This window comes from Calypte anna, chromosome 2, assembly GCF_003957555.1.
Source record: "Calypte anna isolate BGI_N300 chromosome 2, bCalAnn1_v1.p, whole genome shotgun sequence".
NCBI classification, from domain to species: domain Eukaryota; kingdom Metazoa; phylum Chordata; class Aves; order Apodiformes; family Trochilidae; genus Calypte; species Calypte anna.
In genome coordinates this window covers 110,351,382-110,368,791 of record NC_044245.1, presented here as the reverse complement: position 1 = coordinate 110,368,791, position 17,410 = coordinate 110,351,382, and the positions used below count along the sequence as shown (strand labels likewise).

General features: G+C 36.0%; 1 protein-coding gene across 1 annotated transcript in view; it reads right to left on the bottom strand.

Moving 5' to 3' along the window:
- The window catches only part of SNTG1 (syntrophin gamma 1), a 144,964-nt gene extending 129,659 nt beyond the window's left edge, over positions 1–15,305 (bottom strand). The window contains exons 1-3 of the mRNA XM_030444688.1: positions 15,301–15,305; positions 6,762–6,879; positions 5,629–5,763 (exon numbers count right to left, since the gene is read on the bottom strand). Coding sequence (XP_030300548.1) covers positions 5,629–5,763; positions 6,762–6,879; positions 15,301–15,305 — 258 coding nt within the window. The remainder of the gene's footprint in view (positions 1–5,628; positions 5,764–6,761; positions 6,880–15,300) is intronic.
- Between the last annotated feature and the right edge of the window lie 2,105 nt (positions 15,306–17,410).

The following is a 17,410-nucleotide window of genomic DNA, read 5'->3' as shown; positions in this document are numbered from 1 at the left end:
TAAAAAAAAGTATTTAATTGCCTGATTCTTAACAGTGATGATGATCAGTAATACTTTCGAATTACTTATTCTCTATAAGCCTGTAATCTAATGTGATCTAATAATCTATATGAAAGTAGTCAAGTAACAGTTGAACAAAGGATAAAGACATTTCTAAACTTCATAAAATGGAGTTAACAGTGTGTGTAACTTCAGTATTCCATAACTCAACTTTTTTACCAGGATATAGATGTAAAATTTTCAGTTTGGGACACCAGTGTGTCTAGTTATTCATCTTATAAGAGTAAAGGTACTAATAATGAGAATTAATACAGATAAAAGATTAATACAGATAGAAAAAAAGGTCTTTTCACAGTGGCATAAATAATATACAATAGCACAGCAAAAATGGGAAAAAAGGAGAAAAATGTTAGACTATAATTTTAAAAATGTGAATATATAAGTGAAAAAATAAATACAATATTAAGTAAAATATGAAGATATAATCAATACATTGTCAGCAACTTCACAGATCAACCTGGTAGTATTTAATGCCACAATATCTTCAAGGCCATGCTCTCATGCAGTTTATCAGCTACCAGTGATCCTACTACGAAATGCCTTGAGGTTTTTTTGGTTTGGTTTGGGTTTTTTGTTGGGTTTTTTGTGTTTTTTAATTTTTATTTCATATATTTTCAGGACGAGAGGCTTTATATCCTCTCTTTGTAATGCTTTTCTTTTTTACTGGCATTTCTTTGAGTTAATTGACATAAGCACTCAGCCCTTAACAGTCATTCTGAGTATAAAGGACACAGGACACAGGTCAGTCACATTTCCAGTTTGAATTAACACTGTTAGCAGGGTTTGCCAGCAGACTTGCTCAGCTGCTAACAACTTCTGCCATGTGACATTTGAAGCATGTCTCCTTTCAGTTCCTCATGCAACTGGAGAAGGCTGGCAGTGAAGGATGGAGGCAGAATGCCTGGGCAATTGCAAATTCCCCTTCCTCTGCAGCCATGCTGGAGATAAACTCAGCCATCCCGTGTAGCCTGTTAACCCTGACTTGAACAAGCAGGAGCACCCAACCCTTCTCTTGTTCTGATCCTCACTTCAAAATGATCCTCCAGTTCTACAGTATATGCCTAAAAGCAGAAACATTCACCTAAATATCTACTTAGAAAGATTCTACTCCTAGGAGTGATTTATTTCATAACTACACCTTCATAAGTAGTGCGTTTCTTAATCTAGAAATAAACCTAAAGTCAGCATGGATCTGAATTCCCACTAGACATGGTAAGAAACACTGTAATTTTTTGATAGACACTGATCAATGCTTTGGGTTCTCCAAGTGTCTTCTGGTCTGTAATATTTGTCTTTTTCAGAGGGGAAAAACTTCCCTTTTCTATCAAGTTTGGCATCACAAATGGCAGCCCTGTGTTTGAACCTCATTAAATTGCTGTGCTTTTTATTTTTAAGTAGCTGCAGAAAAATAAGCTGGCTTGGGTTGTCCCCAAATAATCATATTTGCATCTGTCAGTTTTGGGTTGTCTCTTAAAAGCTGTCCAGATTGACAAGGGGAAAAAAAAATAAATAAAAGCTAACACCATCTGATAGATACTTGATGATTCCTGTGCAAAAAAAGGATTCACTCCACTGAATAGCTGACAGATACCAACATGATTTAAAAAAACCCAAACAAACAGATAAAAAGAAATTGCCATTCTTAAAGGTAGCAAGAATGGAAAACAGTTGAAAGGTGACCTGTCTGTTCACATATTTGCAATTCTCTCCAGGACAGAGAGTTTCACTTTGGCACTGTTCATACTATTCAATCAGACAGAATCAAACCAGTAAATGAATAAACAAATACAACACAGAAATCAGTTTTATCCACACCACAATATCTGGAAAGAAAATTTTAAACTTTAAAAAAAAAGAAGGACCTAATGTAACAGATATATAATTCACTTTCAGGAAGCCTCAGAAACTCTAAAATATGAAAGTAAGGGAAATGTAATAACTTCATTCGAATGCTCAGGAAAGTTACAGTTAAGTTATAGGTTCTGAATTAAAAGTTACACTTAAAAGTATACCACCTTTACCATTTAAATATAATTACCTTATTGCACATTGTCATCTGGAACAACATATAGCAAAATTTTGTGAGTATAATTTCATGTAATCCAATAAATGTTATTAAAAGGAAATATAAAAAAATGTTGTCTGCCATAAACACTGGTGATCTTCCTACATTATTTAATTCAGCAGTTTTCAGGGCATTTCTTTTTCAGATGAAGAGAATAAAATCATTAAGTATTCTGTATCACAAGAAACTGTCATGGAGATTTATGACAAAAGCTGTCTGTTGGCAAATCCAGCAGTATGAGAAAATGTTTTCTGAGAGTACAGCAGTTTGGGGGAGGAAAAAAGTTTAGCTGACCCAGTGGTCACCTGTCTTATCTTCCAGTGGTAGAGACTCATGGATATCTTCAGGACACAAGCTACTCTAAGTCAAGCATACACTTCCAAAATTATAAAGCTTCTCTAGAGGCAAGATTTTCATTTGGATTAGTAAAGACACTGTCTTCTAGGTTTTGAGTTTCACAAGATTTCTCATCTCACTTTTGGTCATTAGTACTGGAGTTCAAATCTCCATCAGATATCCCTAGCAGTAGTGCAGTGAAGAACTCACCATGTTTCTACATATCATGGAAAGCAACTCTTGTTACACACTTGAAGAAAACTCATAATACTGATGCAACTGATGCTTGAATTTAGCTCTAATCTGTGGTCATCTGAATCATTTCTGATGCTTTATGGAATGGCTACAAGTACAAATTCTGCAAGACCCTCATTAACACTATCATTTTATGCAACCTATTAAGAAACAAATGCTTTCTTTTTCAGTGTTTAACACTGTTTATGCTGTTTGTAATCCTTTATGTATTTTATTGTCTTACTCCAAACTGCATACAATGAAAGAATAAACAAGATTCCTTTGCATCTCTTAGATTTTGGGAAACTTGAGCTGTTTTCCACTGAAAAGGAAGTGTTCCAGTGCACATTAAGCAGGACCTCATTCGTAAGGAGCCATTGATTTTATTTAGATTATTCTGCAGGATGCAGATCAGGATAGCACTGGAACGTTAAGTGCCTGTTTCAAGTCTGTCTTACACAGAGGGGCATGGAAATTGGTTCATCCCCAACAAACAGAAGAGATACTGTTCCGGATTAAAAACATAATAAGACTCTCATTCCTTTACATGCAGAGTGATTAGCAAAACCTTACAATTATTTGGAGATTATTTATTAAAAGATTATAAAGAATTATAAAGAATAAAAAAACAGATTAAAAAACTGCTCCTGTAGCTGCTTGTCTCTAAGAATGCTATTGTTCCTCAGTTAAAAATTCTGGTTTTATTCTTTGTAGCTTGTTCTATGAGGCATTCAGTGTTACTCACTAATGAAAACACTTGCTCTTAGTCTGTAGAATTCCTGTAAAAAAATAGTTGTGGTCAGTCATCTAGAATGGCAGAAAGAACAAAATAAAAACAACCAAGCAAAGTAAAAATATAAGTAAAGCAAACAAACTTAATAAATCGGGAATAGAAATGGGAAAAAATGCCCCCCCCCCCAAAAAAAAAAAAAAAAATGATCCCTGATGATTTAAATGTCTTGTGACAAAAGGACAGTAAGCTGTCTGTTAAATGCCAGTCATCCTTTGTCGGAATGAGCCTACTGATTCAAGACCTCGTCTTCATCGCAGAGGAAATCTGTGTAAAGTGCTCAAAAGTCACTAGACTAAAAACAGCTTCCAAAACCTCTCCTCATCCCCAGACCAGTATCAGTTAGTGATTATGCACTCAACAGGCAAATAATATAGGAGGAGTGTAATTGTTGTTGCAAATCATCCGCTGTTTCTTACAGTGCCATTGCTAAACTGTAGCTCAAAACTGTAAGAAATATTGCTGTGAAACAGAAAAAATAAATTAAATATGCATTTCATTAAAATATTCAAATAACAAGTTCAGCAGATGTAATTGATATTACAGCACAATAATGGAATTCATATTTTTGAGTGATAAAATCTTTTAATAAATAATGCTAGAATGAGGTTGGTATAGCAATGGTGCCGCAGTGTGTTGCTAATTGAACAACTATAGCCTGAGCTTGAAGTCATAATTTCTCTCTATCTGGGCTGAATGTTGAGGAGCAGTACATCTGATTAGCAAAGAGTATCTATATTCCATGGGAAGAGCACATATCTATATTAGTAAATTGTATTTGTACAGCACGAAACTGTCAAAAACTAATGTCAAATTTGCATTACAAATATACATTATATTTGGAAATAACCCTAGCCTGTATAGCAACAGTGTAGGAAGCCTGTTCTCCTGTTTCAGAGGAAAACTCAGAACCATTCACCTTGTGATGTTCTTAACAGTGAGATGAATTCTCCTATAGCCTTTCCATTAATCTTCCTCCCTGTTAGCACCACTAACATTCTATTAATTTACTTCTGGTTTCTGCTTTGTTTCATTTTATTATACATGTATTTAGAGATATGCGGATGTGGCAGCAGTAGCAATTAATTACTGAAGTAGACATGGAGCAGACACATAACATTTACATAAACAGATATTATACTACTACCTTGCCCAAGATTAAGATTTAACATGAAACCCTATCATAATTTTACTTGGCTCACAGGGAGAGCGGAATGTTTTTCAAAGTTTCTCGTGAATATTAAAAATAACTGTACAAAATATAATCACATTATTTATAAAAATGTCTATAGAAATGGATAGTAAATATTTTCCTTTTCTGCTAGGTATCTTCTAGAATTAAACAAAAGCTTAGAATTACAATAGGTTCAAAACCTCTTATACGATTCTAAATAACATTTTATAGATCTTCCAAGTAACTGTCTATAAAGCTTACTTTCTTATCCACAAAACCCAATATGATGCTTAAATAAGAAATCTGACGCATCGTGTAGAAAAAGTACTACATAAATCACACTACTACACTGTTACAGCTAAAGTCCACCTTTATTGACATGATGTGTCAATAAAGCTAGCTAAAACTAGTGCTAAAACTAGGTCACTAGCTGCTAAAACTAGTGACCTTCACATCATGGACTAGCAACACATGATGTAAAGGCTGATGTTGCGCTACCATGTGAAGCATCCAAAGCAACAGAGGATAGCACATAATTCCTCTCCCAGCAAACTCCTGCCATAACAATGACTGGGAAATGTCTTATCAGCTCCACAGAAAAAACTCAGATAATTAAGTGCATTTAGGTATCTGTACGCATGACAAAAATCACTGATTGTGTCATTCCTGTCACATTCAACAGCTCAAATATTCAAGGCTGTGTGTTGAGAAAAAATGAAGTACTTATGCATATAACTTATTTGTTGTCTTATTGATGTGTCTTAGATGAGTATTACTAAGATTTACTCTCAAAAGACAATATATTAAAATACACTTAATATTAACACTTTACACTCTAATATTAACAGTAGAAAATGATATATCAAACTGTGCGAGTAAATGAATACACATGCATGTGTGAGCACACACACACAAAGTATTTTTTCTTTGTATAAAGTACATCTTAAAGAAAAAATAAAAACTACTTACACCAGAATAGAAAGGCTCACCAGACACACAGATCACATCCTGCTCCTGGATCATCAGTATATCTTTGGCTAAGTGCAGTCGCACCTTGAAAGGCTCCTGGTTACCATCCTGCAGCAAACAAATCCCTGTCTTTGTCTTCAAAGGAAGGAATAAAGAAAAATTTTCTTCATTAGAACTTTGCATTGACAGAAGCAGTATTTTGAAGCAGAAGAGTTGACAGATAGGTATAGTTACCATAAATATCTCCATGAATAGGCAAAACTATTACAAGGGATCACTTCATCTACTGTGCTCAGGCAAAAAAAGAATGATGGTTAAAGTAGCAGATAGCAAAGGCAGATTTTCCAATAAGATGCTATTCTGCCCATGATGAATTTGTGAAACTCCTGTCAAATTGCTTCAGAGCAGCTGCACTCATACTTTCCATCTTTGTATTGAATGATGACACCTCACTTAGACATGAAATAAAAGCTGATGTTCCACACATTACACAAATCTTGACACCAAAACACATGCAATACCACCTCCAAACTAGTCAGATATGAGCACTGCATGATATGAGCAATCTGCATGAACCTATAGCAATTCCCTCTCATACATTACTTCTTGCTTCAGTTGTGTATTTTACAATTATGATTAGAGATCAGGAATTCCATACACAGTAAGTGACTTTCCAACAATTTAAGTGTCTTTGTGGCATTACCTATTTGTGTTACTCATTTGGGCATTATACATAAGGGATTTTAGCAGTGAAAAAGATTGCATGTGTAAGCACCTGAATTTTTTAATAATTCTTCCCTGAAGGCTGTTTTGAAGGTAGCAATCCCTATAGCACTTCAGAAATGGACAAAAGTTATGTTAGTAGAACATTTTTTCATATGAGAAATCTGCTTACAGTCTAAAAATTTAGCCTTATAACATCAAATTTACCAATATTAGATCCCTACACCTACTTGTAGATATGTAGATATATGTATGCAAATATGAATTTCAGAACAAAATTCACATATAAAAAGTATTTAAAATCTTGGACTCAGTGTCAGTAAGAAACCTTCCCCTGTCTTCATTCAGGTCATATATCAATCCACTGTCTGTAAAAAGTTGGCTGGAGAGGAGAACAAGGAAACAAAAACCTTGCTGTGGACTTTAACTGCCAAGGCTGACCTGGATGAATCTGAGGGCTCTTTCTCAGACAAGAGTTTAAAAGAGGATTTGAAAGATGCCCCCATAATGTGTTCCGATAGCTCACATCTATAGCATGGAGAGAAAAAACACAAATATGGTACTGACAGTAGGCAACTGGAAGAAGAAAAGTTTAAATTTCTCTCAAGAGGATTTAAAAGAGGTGGAAAGGTCGAGGACAACCTTTAAATAGCTCTATATGATGTTCTCCACTGACAAACTGTTCTGTCACTTCTGCTCTGTGGTCAACAGTCAAACTTAGGAAACTGTTTTCTCCTGGACACCAGTAGCAAATCTGTATTACTCAGCCACAACTTTGAAAGTGGCTCTGATGCTGGTTTTATTCCTTTTAAACTAAGTAAGAAGAAGCAATAATGAAGCATTTCACACACCGAACTCACACTGAGGTCAGCAGAAGCTCTGGTCAGAAGGCATCACACTGCCTTGTTCTAATATTAAGCTTCCCTTTTTTTAAAGCAGGATGAGATAGAAACTGAGTGACATGGACAGACAAATCAAATAAATGGATCATCAAAGGAGTAAGGATTTTGGCACATCTGAAAAACTCCCTCTCATATCACACATAAAATGTTTTGACATTAAAATAAAGAAAACATAAAACTGTTGAACTCCCTGGGTCCTCATATCTTCTGCTTTACTGACTAAGACCACTCCTCTTCCCATGGAGATATGAAGCAAACAGTAAGTGACAATGGAAGTTGAACAAAGTGAGCTGTAAATAACTATGGCCAAATAAAAAGGGCTAGTCTAAAAACATCTGCTGTTTATAAAATGTCTTTCTCCTGCAGCAGTTTGCATATGAGCCTTTCTTCCTCCCTGGATAGCTGGCAATGGAATAAAATCTACCTCTAATACACTATAGTAACTCTGCCTTACTTGACTGCACATTTCTGATTTGGTCAATAGCCCTATAAAATCTCCAATAAGCCTTTCAGCAAAAGCTGAGGGGCTTCTTTGTGGGAATTATAGGAAAATAACCATAGCAGGCACAATTAGCTGTTAGAATAAAATTAAAATTCAAGTCGGTTTCTAAATGTATGTGGGCTGAACTTACTCAGTCTAAACAAGGAAACTAAGCTTGGAAATAGGAAAACATTTTGGCCCTTGGAAAGATTGATCAGAAATACTCAGGGATCTTTTTTACATCAGTCACTCTAAAATCTAATGAACCACTTTACTGTTGAGCTTTATGAAAGCTGGCTTATGATAGTGTTGAAAACTAAATCTTGAGCTATGCTACCTCCTTCTCTCTTCTACCTGAAAGCAGCATTAACAACCATGTAAAGGGGAAGAATACAGTTCAGTTTCATTAGATGAGCTCAAGAGAAGTCTTTGAGAATGAAGACTGGAATTTATTTATTTATGTTTCATTTTTGTCTGCTGAAATTTATTTTTTCTTCCCTCCTCCACGCCCTCTGAAGCCTCCAGAAAACTGGATCAAATGACGCTATGAACTCCTGCATCCTTTTCCAGAGCTGACACTTAGGCAAGATGCCCTGTATGTAGGTTTTCATGTAAATTACTGTGCACATCAACATTTTTCATTCGTGGGGCCCCAGTAAGTTTATTCTGGTTGGAGAGAGAACATCTGTCTAGCCTGTGCCCTGATACCTATTACATTTGGATGGTGTGCATGTGTGGGGGTGATTGAGTGTGGAGCTGCAGGGCTGTGGCTGATGCATGCTGTTGTTCTCTTCACCGATTATTAAGGCATTCCATGAGAGGGTGTGCTATAATTATCCCTTCAAGCCTTCTACTTTTCACTGGCAGAGTGATCTGCCTTACCCCCAACTTTCAGCAATAAAACTGATACAGCATGTCAACTGAGTTACTATGACTGCCAGTGTGAGGTCAAGCAAGGCATCCTCTTGTGCTCAAATGTATGATAACCTGCATCACCTTACAGCAGACATGGACAGAGAAGCATAATACAGTACAACAGTACATACAACAGTATAAGGTTGTTAAGCCAATGCACCTTGAATGTATGTTTGAGCCAGAACTGTAAGGCACAAAGCCCTGCTTACAATTTTACCATCCTTCTTTCATCACCCTATTTATAGAGTTTGGCACCTCTAGTAATGATGGCAAGAAAACCAAGTACTTAAAGTTCCACAAGTTTATGAAGTCGATGAGGTAGGCTAAGGAATGGATATGGAAGTGGTATAGAGTGGTGAAAGGAAGAGCTTCCATATGGGAGAAGAGTCAGTGACTTCAAGTGGAAGCAGAGGCAGGGACAGGTAGCTGTGACCTGAGTGACACGCAGTGAATGTTGCAGCTGCACAGTACTGCCTCTGCTCTCATTCTATGCTCCTTTAAGCTGAGCTTGACAAGAACACTGATGTGTCAAGAACTGATGTCCTTGGCAGGTGTTTATAAACTACTTACTGTTCCCAAACTAATAGCCAACAGAGGCTGAAAATTGATCCCTCTTTTCTTTTCCGCACCAGCCTGTGTTGAACTTTCTGCTTCAGATCACTATCATATAAAAGAAGAGGTTGGCAGAGCCCTCAAGACAGTTTCAACACAGAAAACGGTCACACTCAGACCATTAGAAGCAACAAAGCAGTGAAGAAAAGGCTGTTTCAATATCTTTTTCCATTATTCCCTAACTTGTAAGTCTATATTGGCTCTGTATAGGGTCCGAACCTAATATCTTGCATAAAAGGATTTTAGAAACACATACAATAAAGAGTTTGTTGAAATATAAATGGCCTTCACAAATGTCTAAGAATTAATTTCAGAGGAAACAGGTGTGAAAATTACAGTTTATACATTTGTGTTAGCAGAAGCATCCCCATGAAAAATGCACCAAAATCGGTGTTGTATGAAACACACTTTTGAATTTTCCTGCTGGTTACAAAGTCAATATCCTACAGGACTTGTTCTTTAATTTGTCTGACCTAAATAAGGCTAGTTGCAGATTTTCTGTTCATGAATTTATTTTTTTTACATTTTTCTCTCTTTTTGATTTTCTTGTCATTTTTGATAAGAAAAAAAAATGTAAAAGATTTTTCTGTGTTTTGTTATGAAGAACACTTGTTCAGTATTTCAGGAAATTTTAAATATACTTCATGGTTTTCAAGAGAGGACTACATGTTTCTCTTTATATTATTTTATCTGTTACTTTTGTCTTATAGCAATAAAACAGTTTGGATAGCTTTGCTTCTTCTGGTTTCCCAACAGTAAGAACACTTCAACATATACATCACAATAGTTTTAGTCCTTGAGCCAGTGAAAGAAAGGAAGAAGAAAAAGAAAATATCTGAAGCCATTTTTCTATGCAAGGTGGCCTGTATTTCTAGTTTCCACTTCTGCTGGTATGTCCTAAAATAAAATAAATTCCTGCAATTTAATTTTAAGGCCTGAAATCTGATTTTAGCATCAACAATCCAAATCTAATAAGGAGAACAGGTTGCAGAAACTGCTTTAATATGTAGGTAGTTCACTTCAAATAAATATCTACACTTTCCAGTGCTTATTTGAACGGAAGCTGACCTCTGAGTATTTGGAGATACACCTGTCACTGCTCTATAATCCCAGTATAATAAAAAAGGAAATTGAGTCAGAAGCTTAAGGCAGTAATGGCAATGAATACAAGAGGTAGGAAATGTGTCAGAAGCACATAAAGGATGTTTCTTGAACGGTCCAGCTACTCATTCTGTGGGGGTGTTGCTAGCATAAGTGAAAAGCACTTATATTGTCAAAAAACTGGAATGCAGCCCAGATACAAAGGGATGTGTTCAGCTTGTCATTTGATATCTGTTCTACAAGGTACCAAGATTTTTCAATCCTGCACAAAAATTTTACACTCCAATCTTAAAAAAATGCTGGAAAATCTTGAATTTTGAATTAATCTTATTTTTCTTTCATTTTTTAGGACTATTTGCCTATGGCATTCTTTATAAGTAATTTTCTCAAAAGAGTGAAATCTTACAGGTAATATACATGTTTCATACAATCTGATTAATTCAACTTGTAAATTTGATATTTGGAAAATAGATATATACATATAAAAATATATATGTATATTAATTTCTTATTGAATTAAGGTTCTTTTTTTGAGAAAAGACTTTCCTTTTTAACACTATAAGCAAACAAGCTTTGATGTCTGTATTGCCGATGAGCTTACTGGTAATAGTTTCTATCATTACAGTTGATGATGAAAGATAGCTTAAAACTGAAGGGTATTAGAAGAACATGCATGTTTCCTAAGATGTCATACTATTTAAAATTTAAAACACATTCTGTTGCAGGAAAAAATGAAAAAAAAAAACAACCACAACAACTAGGTGGAATTTAAGACAGAGGTAACTAGAACTGTGGTCAACAGAATATATTAATCATAAAATCTGTGAAGTCTACAAGAATATTCATTGGATTCATATATAAAAAGGATAAACAAGAGTTTACCAATTCAAACTTCAAGGAAACAATGGATTTGCTAATTTAAATACATTTGATATTATATTAGGGGAAAAAAGCCAGGGTAATAGAAGTAAAGAATGAGATTTCAAAAGCTAGAAGGTTAGAGAAGTCAGAAAGCTGCAGCTAGTTCATAAAATACATGGAAAATATAAACACAAAAAGAAAAGTATCAAAGGGGAAAATGTTCTTATGTATTATAATCATCGTAAGTCTTGCATTCCATCAGAAGGGTACTTTCAATGTAGAGGACAGTATTATGTCAGATGCTGAGTTTATCTCCCAGAGACAGTTTTCAGGATATAAAATAAGGTCAAGTGAGTACAAGAGAGCATTTAAAGAACTCAGTGACTCTATGATTTATGCTATTGTAAAGTTCAGAAAGCTCAGGCTAAAGGCTACAAGAGGAACTGGGTAGTCTTATGTCTTGGAAATTGTTTAATAAGTACAAGAACCAGTACAATGGATACATTTGCTGATCAGTGAAGAAAAAGACCACAGAATCCAGAACAATTAGATATGAAACAATGGAAAAATCTCCACAAGTATCAAGTGGGCAAGACACAAGAAAAAGATTAACTCTAGCTTTCCAATAATCAGATACCAGGTAGCTTCTCTTAGAAAAAAAAGTATGAATGTGTGCAAGACCTCATCTTTTTGTAGTGCCATTTGTATTGTTTATCACAGAAGGTGTTTAATTGCAGATTAAAGTCACTTTTAGATGCCTTCAAAGGCAGCACAGTCTACAGATAATATGTTTAGGGGAGGAAAGAGTGACTGGGATCATATAGCTGAGCCTCACTCATTCTCAGTCTCAGTTTCCGCTGCAGTGGTGATTACAGCACTGGATGATGAGGAAGAAGGGCAATAAGATATTCAGAAGAAAGAAAAAAAGGAGGGGAAGAAGAGGAAGACCAAATAGACAAGATGCCTTATGACAGCTTGCACTGTCTCTACCAAAAAATATCTAGTAACTATTTTGCCATGGAAGAGCAGATATTATTTTTCACAGATACATACTGTAATGAGAACTTCATGCAGTAGGGGGTAGGGGGAAACAAGGCTGAAAGTTGTAGATGTACTCACTAGATAACTAATTAAACAAAAGTATATGGAACAAAGCCTACACGTTTTATTTTTTGTGTCAATAGTTAAAAAAAATAAAACAATACCAAAACTTCTGCGCCTTGGAGTGATTGAACTGATAGTGAAGATGTGCTAATGTAATAGAATCACAAGTTAATTAAGGAGGCAGTACCTCCTTAATTTATTTTCTTTAGTTGATATTGTCAGTTTCATAAGAAGGTCAAGTACTAGATGAGTTTTTGGTGATGAGCCTGGAAAAGGTACTAAGAAAGGGTATTTAAGGTATTAAAAAAAATACATTAAAATTAAGAGCTGAACTGTATATACTGGGAACCAACATGCCTGACAGAATGGATGACTACACCTAATGCTGAACTCAACTGAATGATGATATGAAGTAATTACTTAATACTTGCATGGTGAAACTTGAAGGACTATCTCGTCTATTGGAGAAGCAAAAATGAAATCAAGAAGTAGATAAACACAGCTGATAGATTATGTAATAAATCCCTGTCTGCAAAGGAGTGTACATGCAGTGGAGTACAGACAGACTGGCAGATGGGAGAAGTCCACCCTAGGCACTTCAATCAAAGGAGACATCAGCTTATTGAAGACCCAGCACCACAAACACAGAGGAGCACAGGAGCACAATAGCAGGTGAGAACCCAAATTAAGGACCCAGAGGAAGGCACAACCTGGTCTGGTTCCCTGACAGGGCTGTCCCTCAACAGCCTCAGGCCCAGCATCCAGATGTGGAATCCATTATGATAAGAAAATACCAGAGCACCTTTTGGACTGAGTGAGGGTCACTGCCTGGGGCATGAGACACATTATGTGAAGCGGTCTTGGACTGCACAGGATTTATATTGGATGTTTAGTGGAGGGACCAAAAGAAGAGAAGGGGAGGAGATTCAGTGATTTGTGGAGGAAGAAGTAGGGGGAATAGAAGGTTAAGGTGAGAAAAAGAAGCTGGTCTGATGCAAACAGCTTTCTGGTCTCCACACTTGTTCAGCCTATGCCTTCAGATGTAAATAGCTTTCTGGTCTCTGTGCTTGTCTGGTCATGTCTTATGCCTGACCAGCACAGAGGGTCCTATCCCCTTACTAAATCCCCATCTGGGTGAGAGACTCTGTATGTGTGACAGGGTGTGTTTGAACATCTGTATCAGCAGCTGGAGAGGAGTTGAGGCCTCAGGATTCATATGCCCAAATCCTAGCAACTGGGAAGACTGGGGTACTGGGGGAGCTGCTGGGCAAACTAGGTGTCTAAATTCAGCTGTTGGAGGCCTCCACAATGTACATAAATGTGCATATTTTCTCACTTAGTGGATCATCATCCTGCTTAGACAGAGAGGGGAGCAGAATGAGGCTGTTGGTACTGCCTGTGCTTGTGCAACTGCTCTGTGTGCCTCTATGTGATCTGTGTGGTTTGCTGTGCATGAAACTATATATATATATATAAAAATATATGGATAACTGAAGTGTGTACATGTGCTGTGTGTATATAAGCCTCTCTACATCTTCACCCTATCTATTGGTTCGATCTGGGGTCACAGAGCTTCAGCAGCCGCTGCTCTCTTGGGCTTTCAGATCCAGCTCAATATATTTTGCCTTGAATAAAAGTAAAAGTAGATGAGGCCTTACAATGATAAAGTCAAAGTTGTAGTTAAAAATTACACTATGTGTAGGCATAAGGCTACTGATAATTTATTTAGACATAGGAATTTGATGAAAGCAGGTTCAAAGTCTGTATTTTATTAACTTTCATGGGCTTGGGTAGAAAGATGTAGACCATAGTTTTCAGAATTTTTTGGAAGTTATTGATTCTGTGGCACCAAGCTTATTTTACAAAAAGCAGATAAAATGGAGTTGAATGCATAGAATTTTAGTTCATTTAGTTGAATGCACATCTTTTGGTTCAAATCTAAAAGAGCTACTTTAGGATCTCCATATTACTGAGCTTTTTTAGGATATGAGGAGTAATCTCCTCCCTCTCTTGTCTATCAAGGAAGCTCCAACAAAGAATCTGATTTTTAAAGAGCTAAATTTGAAATCAATGTCCCCATTAAAGGCTAGATACAGAGTGATGCAGATCTGTCAAGGTACTTTCACTGACTAAAAATGGATTTTCAAAGACTAAAAATGGATTCATATGCCAGTCATCTTTCTGTGGTTGCTCTTTTAATTGCTGCTACTGGGCACAGAGTGAATTTAATTGCTACTACAAAATGTATACTAATTTGCAGTTTAAATAAAAACATTAAAACCCTTATGAAAAGAATATGTATCCTTCTTGTTTTCTCAATAGTGCATTCAAAAAGATACTTAAAAAAAAGAAACAACCAAAAACCAAATATCAAAATTAAAAAGAATGCTTTTTTTTGCAGGCAAATATCCTGAGATTTACTGTATTATAAAATCTAGACTGAGCATGGATCATCTGGGGAATTAAAGCATGTTATATAGCAGCCTAGACAACCATCACAGTATCCTTTCCAAAAGGCAAGTTTTGCTTTAATATTAGTTTTTGATCCTACTACTCCTTTCAGAATTCTGTCATGATTTAATGCTACTTATGTTCCTTTTCCCCCTAATTTATACCAACTGGTTCTACTGCTGTTCCCATGTCTCCACTTCTATTTTTTTCATGAGGTCACGGTCACACTTAAAGAATGACCAGTTTTCTTGTTGCTAGACATAACTTCCTTAATATTGTTTAGGATTCCTAGTGTACAGGTGATTGTCAGGATTTTTTTTAATCTAATAACGTATCAACATCCTTATGTAATTTGGTGCAAATGGTTATCACTGTGTCTCACCAGCTGAACTTATGAAAACATATTAGAGCAATTGATTCATAAACAACCATTGAGTAAATATGATGCCCCTTCTAATATCTACAAATACCTCTCATTTACTTTCTATAAGGTAGTACGAACACAGAAGGGAAAGCACTTACGCCATTTCTATTGAAGGGGCACTGAAATATTTTGGATTGACATTACAAAACTCCTAAGTGAAAATAACTCTTATGTCATCAAATCAAAATGGGATCACTTTTCCTTCTGTTCCTCCTAGCAGAGCCCCTCTTCCCCTCCCTTTCCTTATACTCCTACTTTTTCCCCTTGATGTTGCTAGAAAGCACTAGACAGATTTCTGGTTCCACTTATGTTTTTCTTCATGTGAAGGCTTTCAGGTATAAACATTTCACTAAGAGCATACTTCACATGAAACACAGCTACTTACACCTACATTGTGCCTAGACAGGCAAATTGGAATGGACTGAGGTGAGGGCTAACAATGAATACACCTGGGTAAATTCTTTCATCTTGCATTACAAAGTCTGTCTGATCTGTGATCAGCTGAATAACTTATATCTGATTATATAATTCCTCTTATTTCTGAGAAGGGTAAAAAAAAAAGAAAAAGATTTTGCATATAAAAAAGGATTAAAAGTTCCTTGATTTTGATTCTACTATTGTTTGAACAGAAATAAATATCTGCTCTTACCTCTTCACAGGCAGTCCTGAAATCCATGTGCTATGACACAGCAAGTGATATTTGTCTGAAACAGAGAGAAAGATTTCATTAGAATGAAAAAGATATTGCAAAATGTAAAAGTTACCTCTCTGAGCTGAGCAATTGCACTCCTCTTTGTTAGGACCAGTTACAGTCATTGCTTAAAAAGAGAAATGATCAAAGTTGCAACAGGATTAGGAACTGTAAAGTGTCAGAAGTTCCTCCTGGTTCTTATAAAATACACAACCCAGTGTCACTGAATTGAATCAAAGGAATACTCATGTTCCCACAACTAACTCCCTTTCACAAGGCATTCAAACTTACTTTTCTTACTGCAAGTGCGAGAAGTTTTGGTTCTTTTGGTGGGCTTTTTTTTTGTTTTGTTTAGGATTTGGGTTTTTTTGTTGTTGTGTTGTTCTTTTTTGGGGGGGGAGGGAGGGGCTGGGTAGTGGGTATAAGGGGGTGCTGGTTTAGTTTGGTTTGGTTTTTTTTCCCCAAAAGTAAGTGCATACTGGAAAGTAAAACTTCAGATGGAGCCAATTAAGTGCTGCTCTTCAGAACGGCCTCTGCCTTCTAAAAGACTTGATTTTTACAAATTTTCTCACCTACTTAAAAACCCTCATGAGCCAATACCTTTTGTCTCATATTTATTAACACATATAATCTCTCCAAGGAAGCCAGTGTCATTTAACAGTGTGCCTACTTTGCAGAAATATTTATGAGTTGAAAAAAACAAATGTTAGAAAAGTCAGGAATATGTGTGAGTACTGGCAAAATGTCACACCAAATCCTGTGATTATTACTTTTCCTGGCCTTTATCTAAAGTGTATTCATCCCAATGCACATTTATGCATTCATTTATTTATGAGATAAAGTCACTGGAACGGGGCTGTTATCAGAGGATAACGATAGTGTCCTGGTGCTGCTTCTGCAAAAGAAATACTCATGCACCAGCCAAAATATTTCCAGGAAACACTTCTTAAGCAAAACAGAATTTTATTCGATGGCTAGAGAAACAAGACCTGTAACAAAATCCTCTCCATCAAGCATTTTGTTACAATTCTGAAATAACTATGTGCTTGCAATTGTTCATATAAATATAGTACTGAAAAGCTCAACACAAAATTTGCCCATCAGCCTAAGTTTAAAATAACATAAAAAACCTGTATGTCACATAGTACAAAACCATGTCCTAATAATAACAAAACTTCTTAATGTCTCAAGTAAGTCTCTTATTTTGTTTTGCTGCCCTTGATGCAGTGCTATTAAAACCAACATGCACACATATGAGGTTCTGTATTTACTGAGCTCTGCCAAATCACAGCCTGTGATCTAGACTAGTTTCTGGCACAGCTTGCCTAAATTGGCCAGGTTACAGTGCAGCAATACAAAAAGAAACCCTCATCATTCCTTCTTATCAGCTACCCAAGTGCACTAAGATCAATATCTGTAATTCTGCTTTCAAAATGCTCACAAGAAACAAGATCGTTATTACAATCTCATCAGGTGATTTTATTCTGAAAGGCAGGAACCATGGTTCTTTGTCTTAT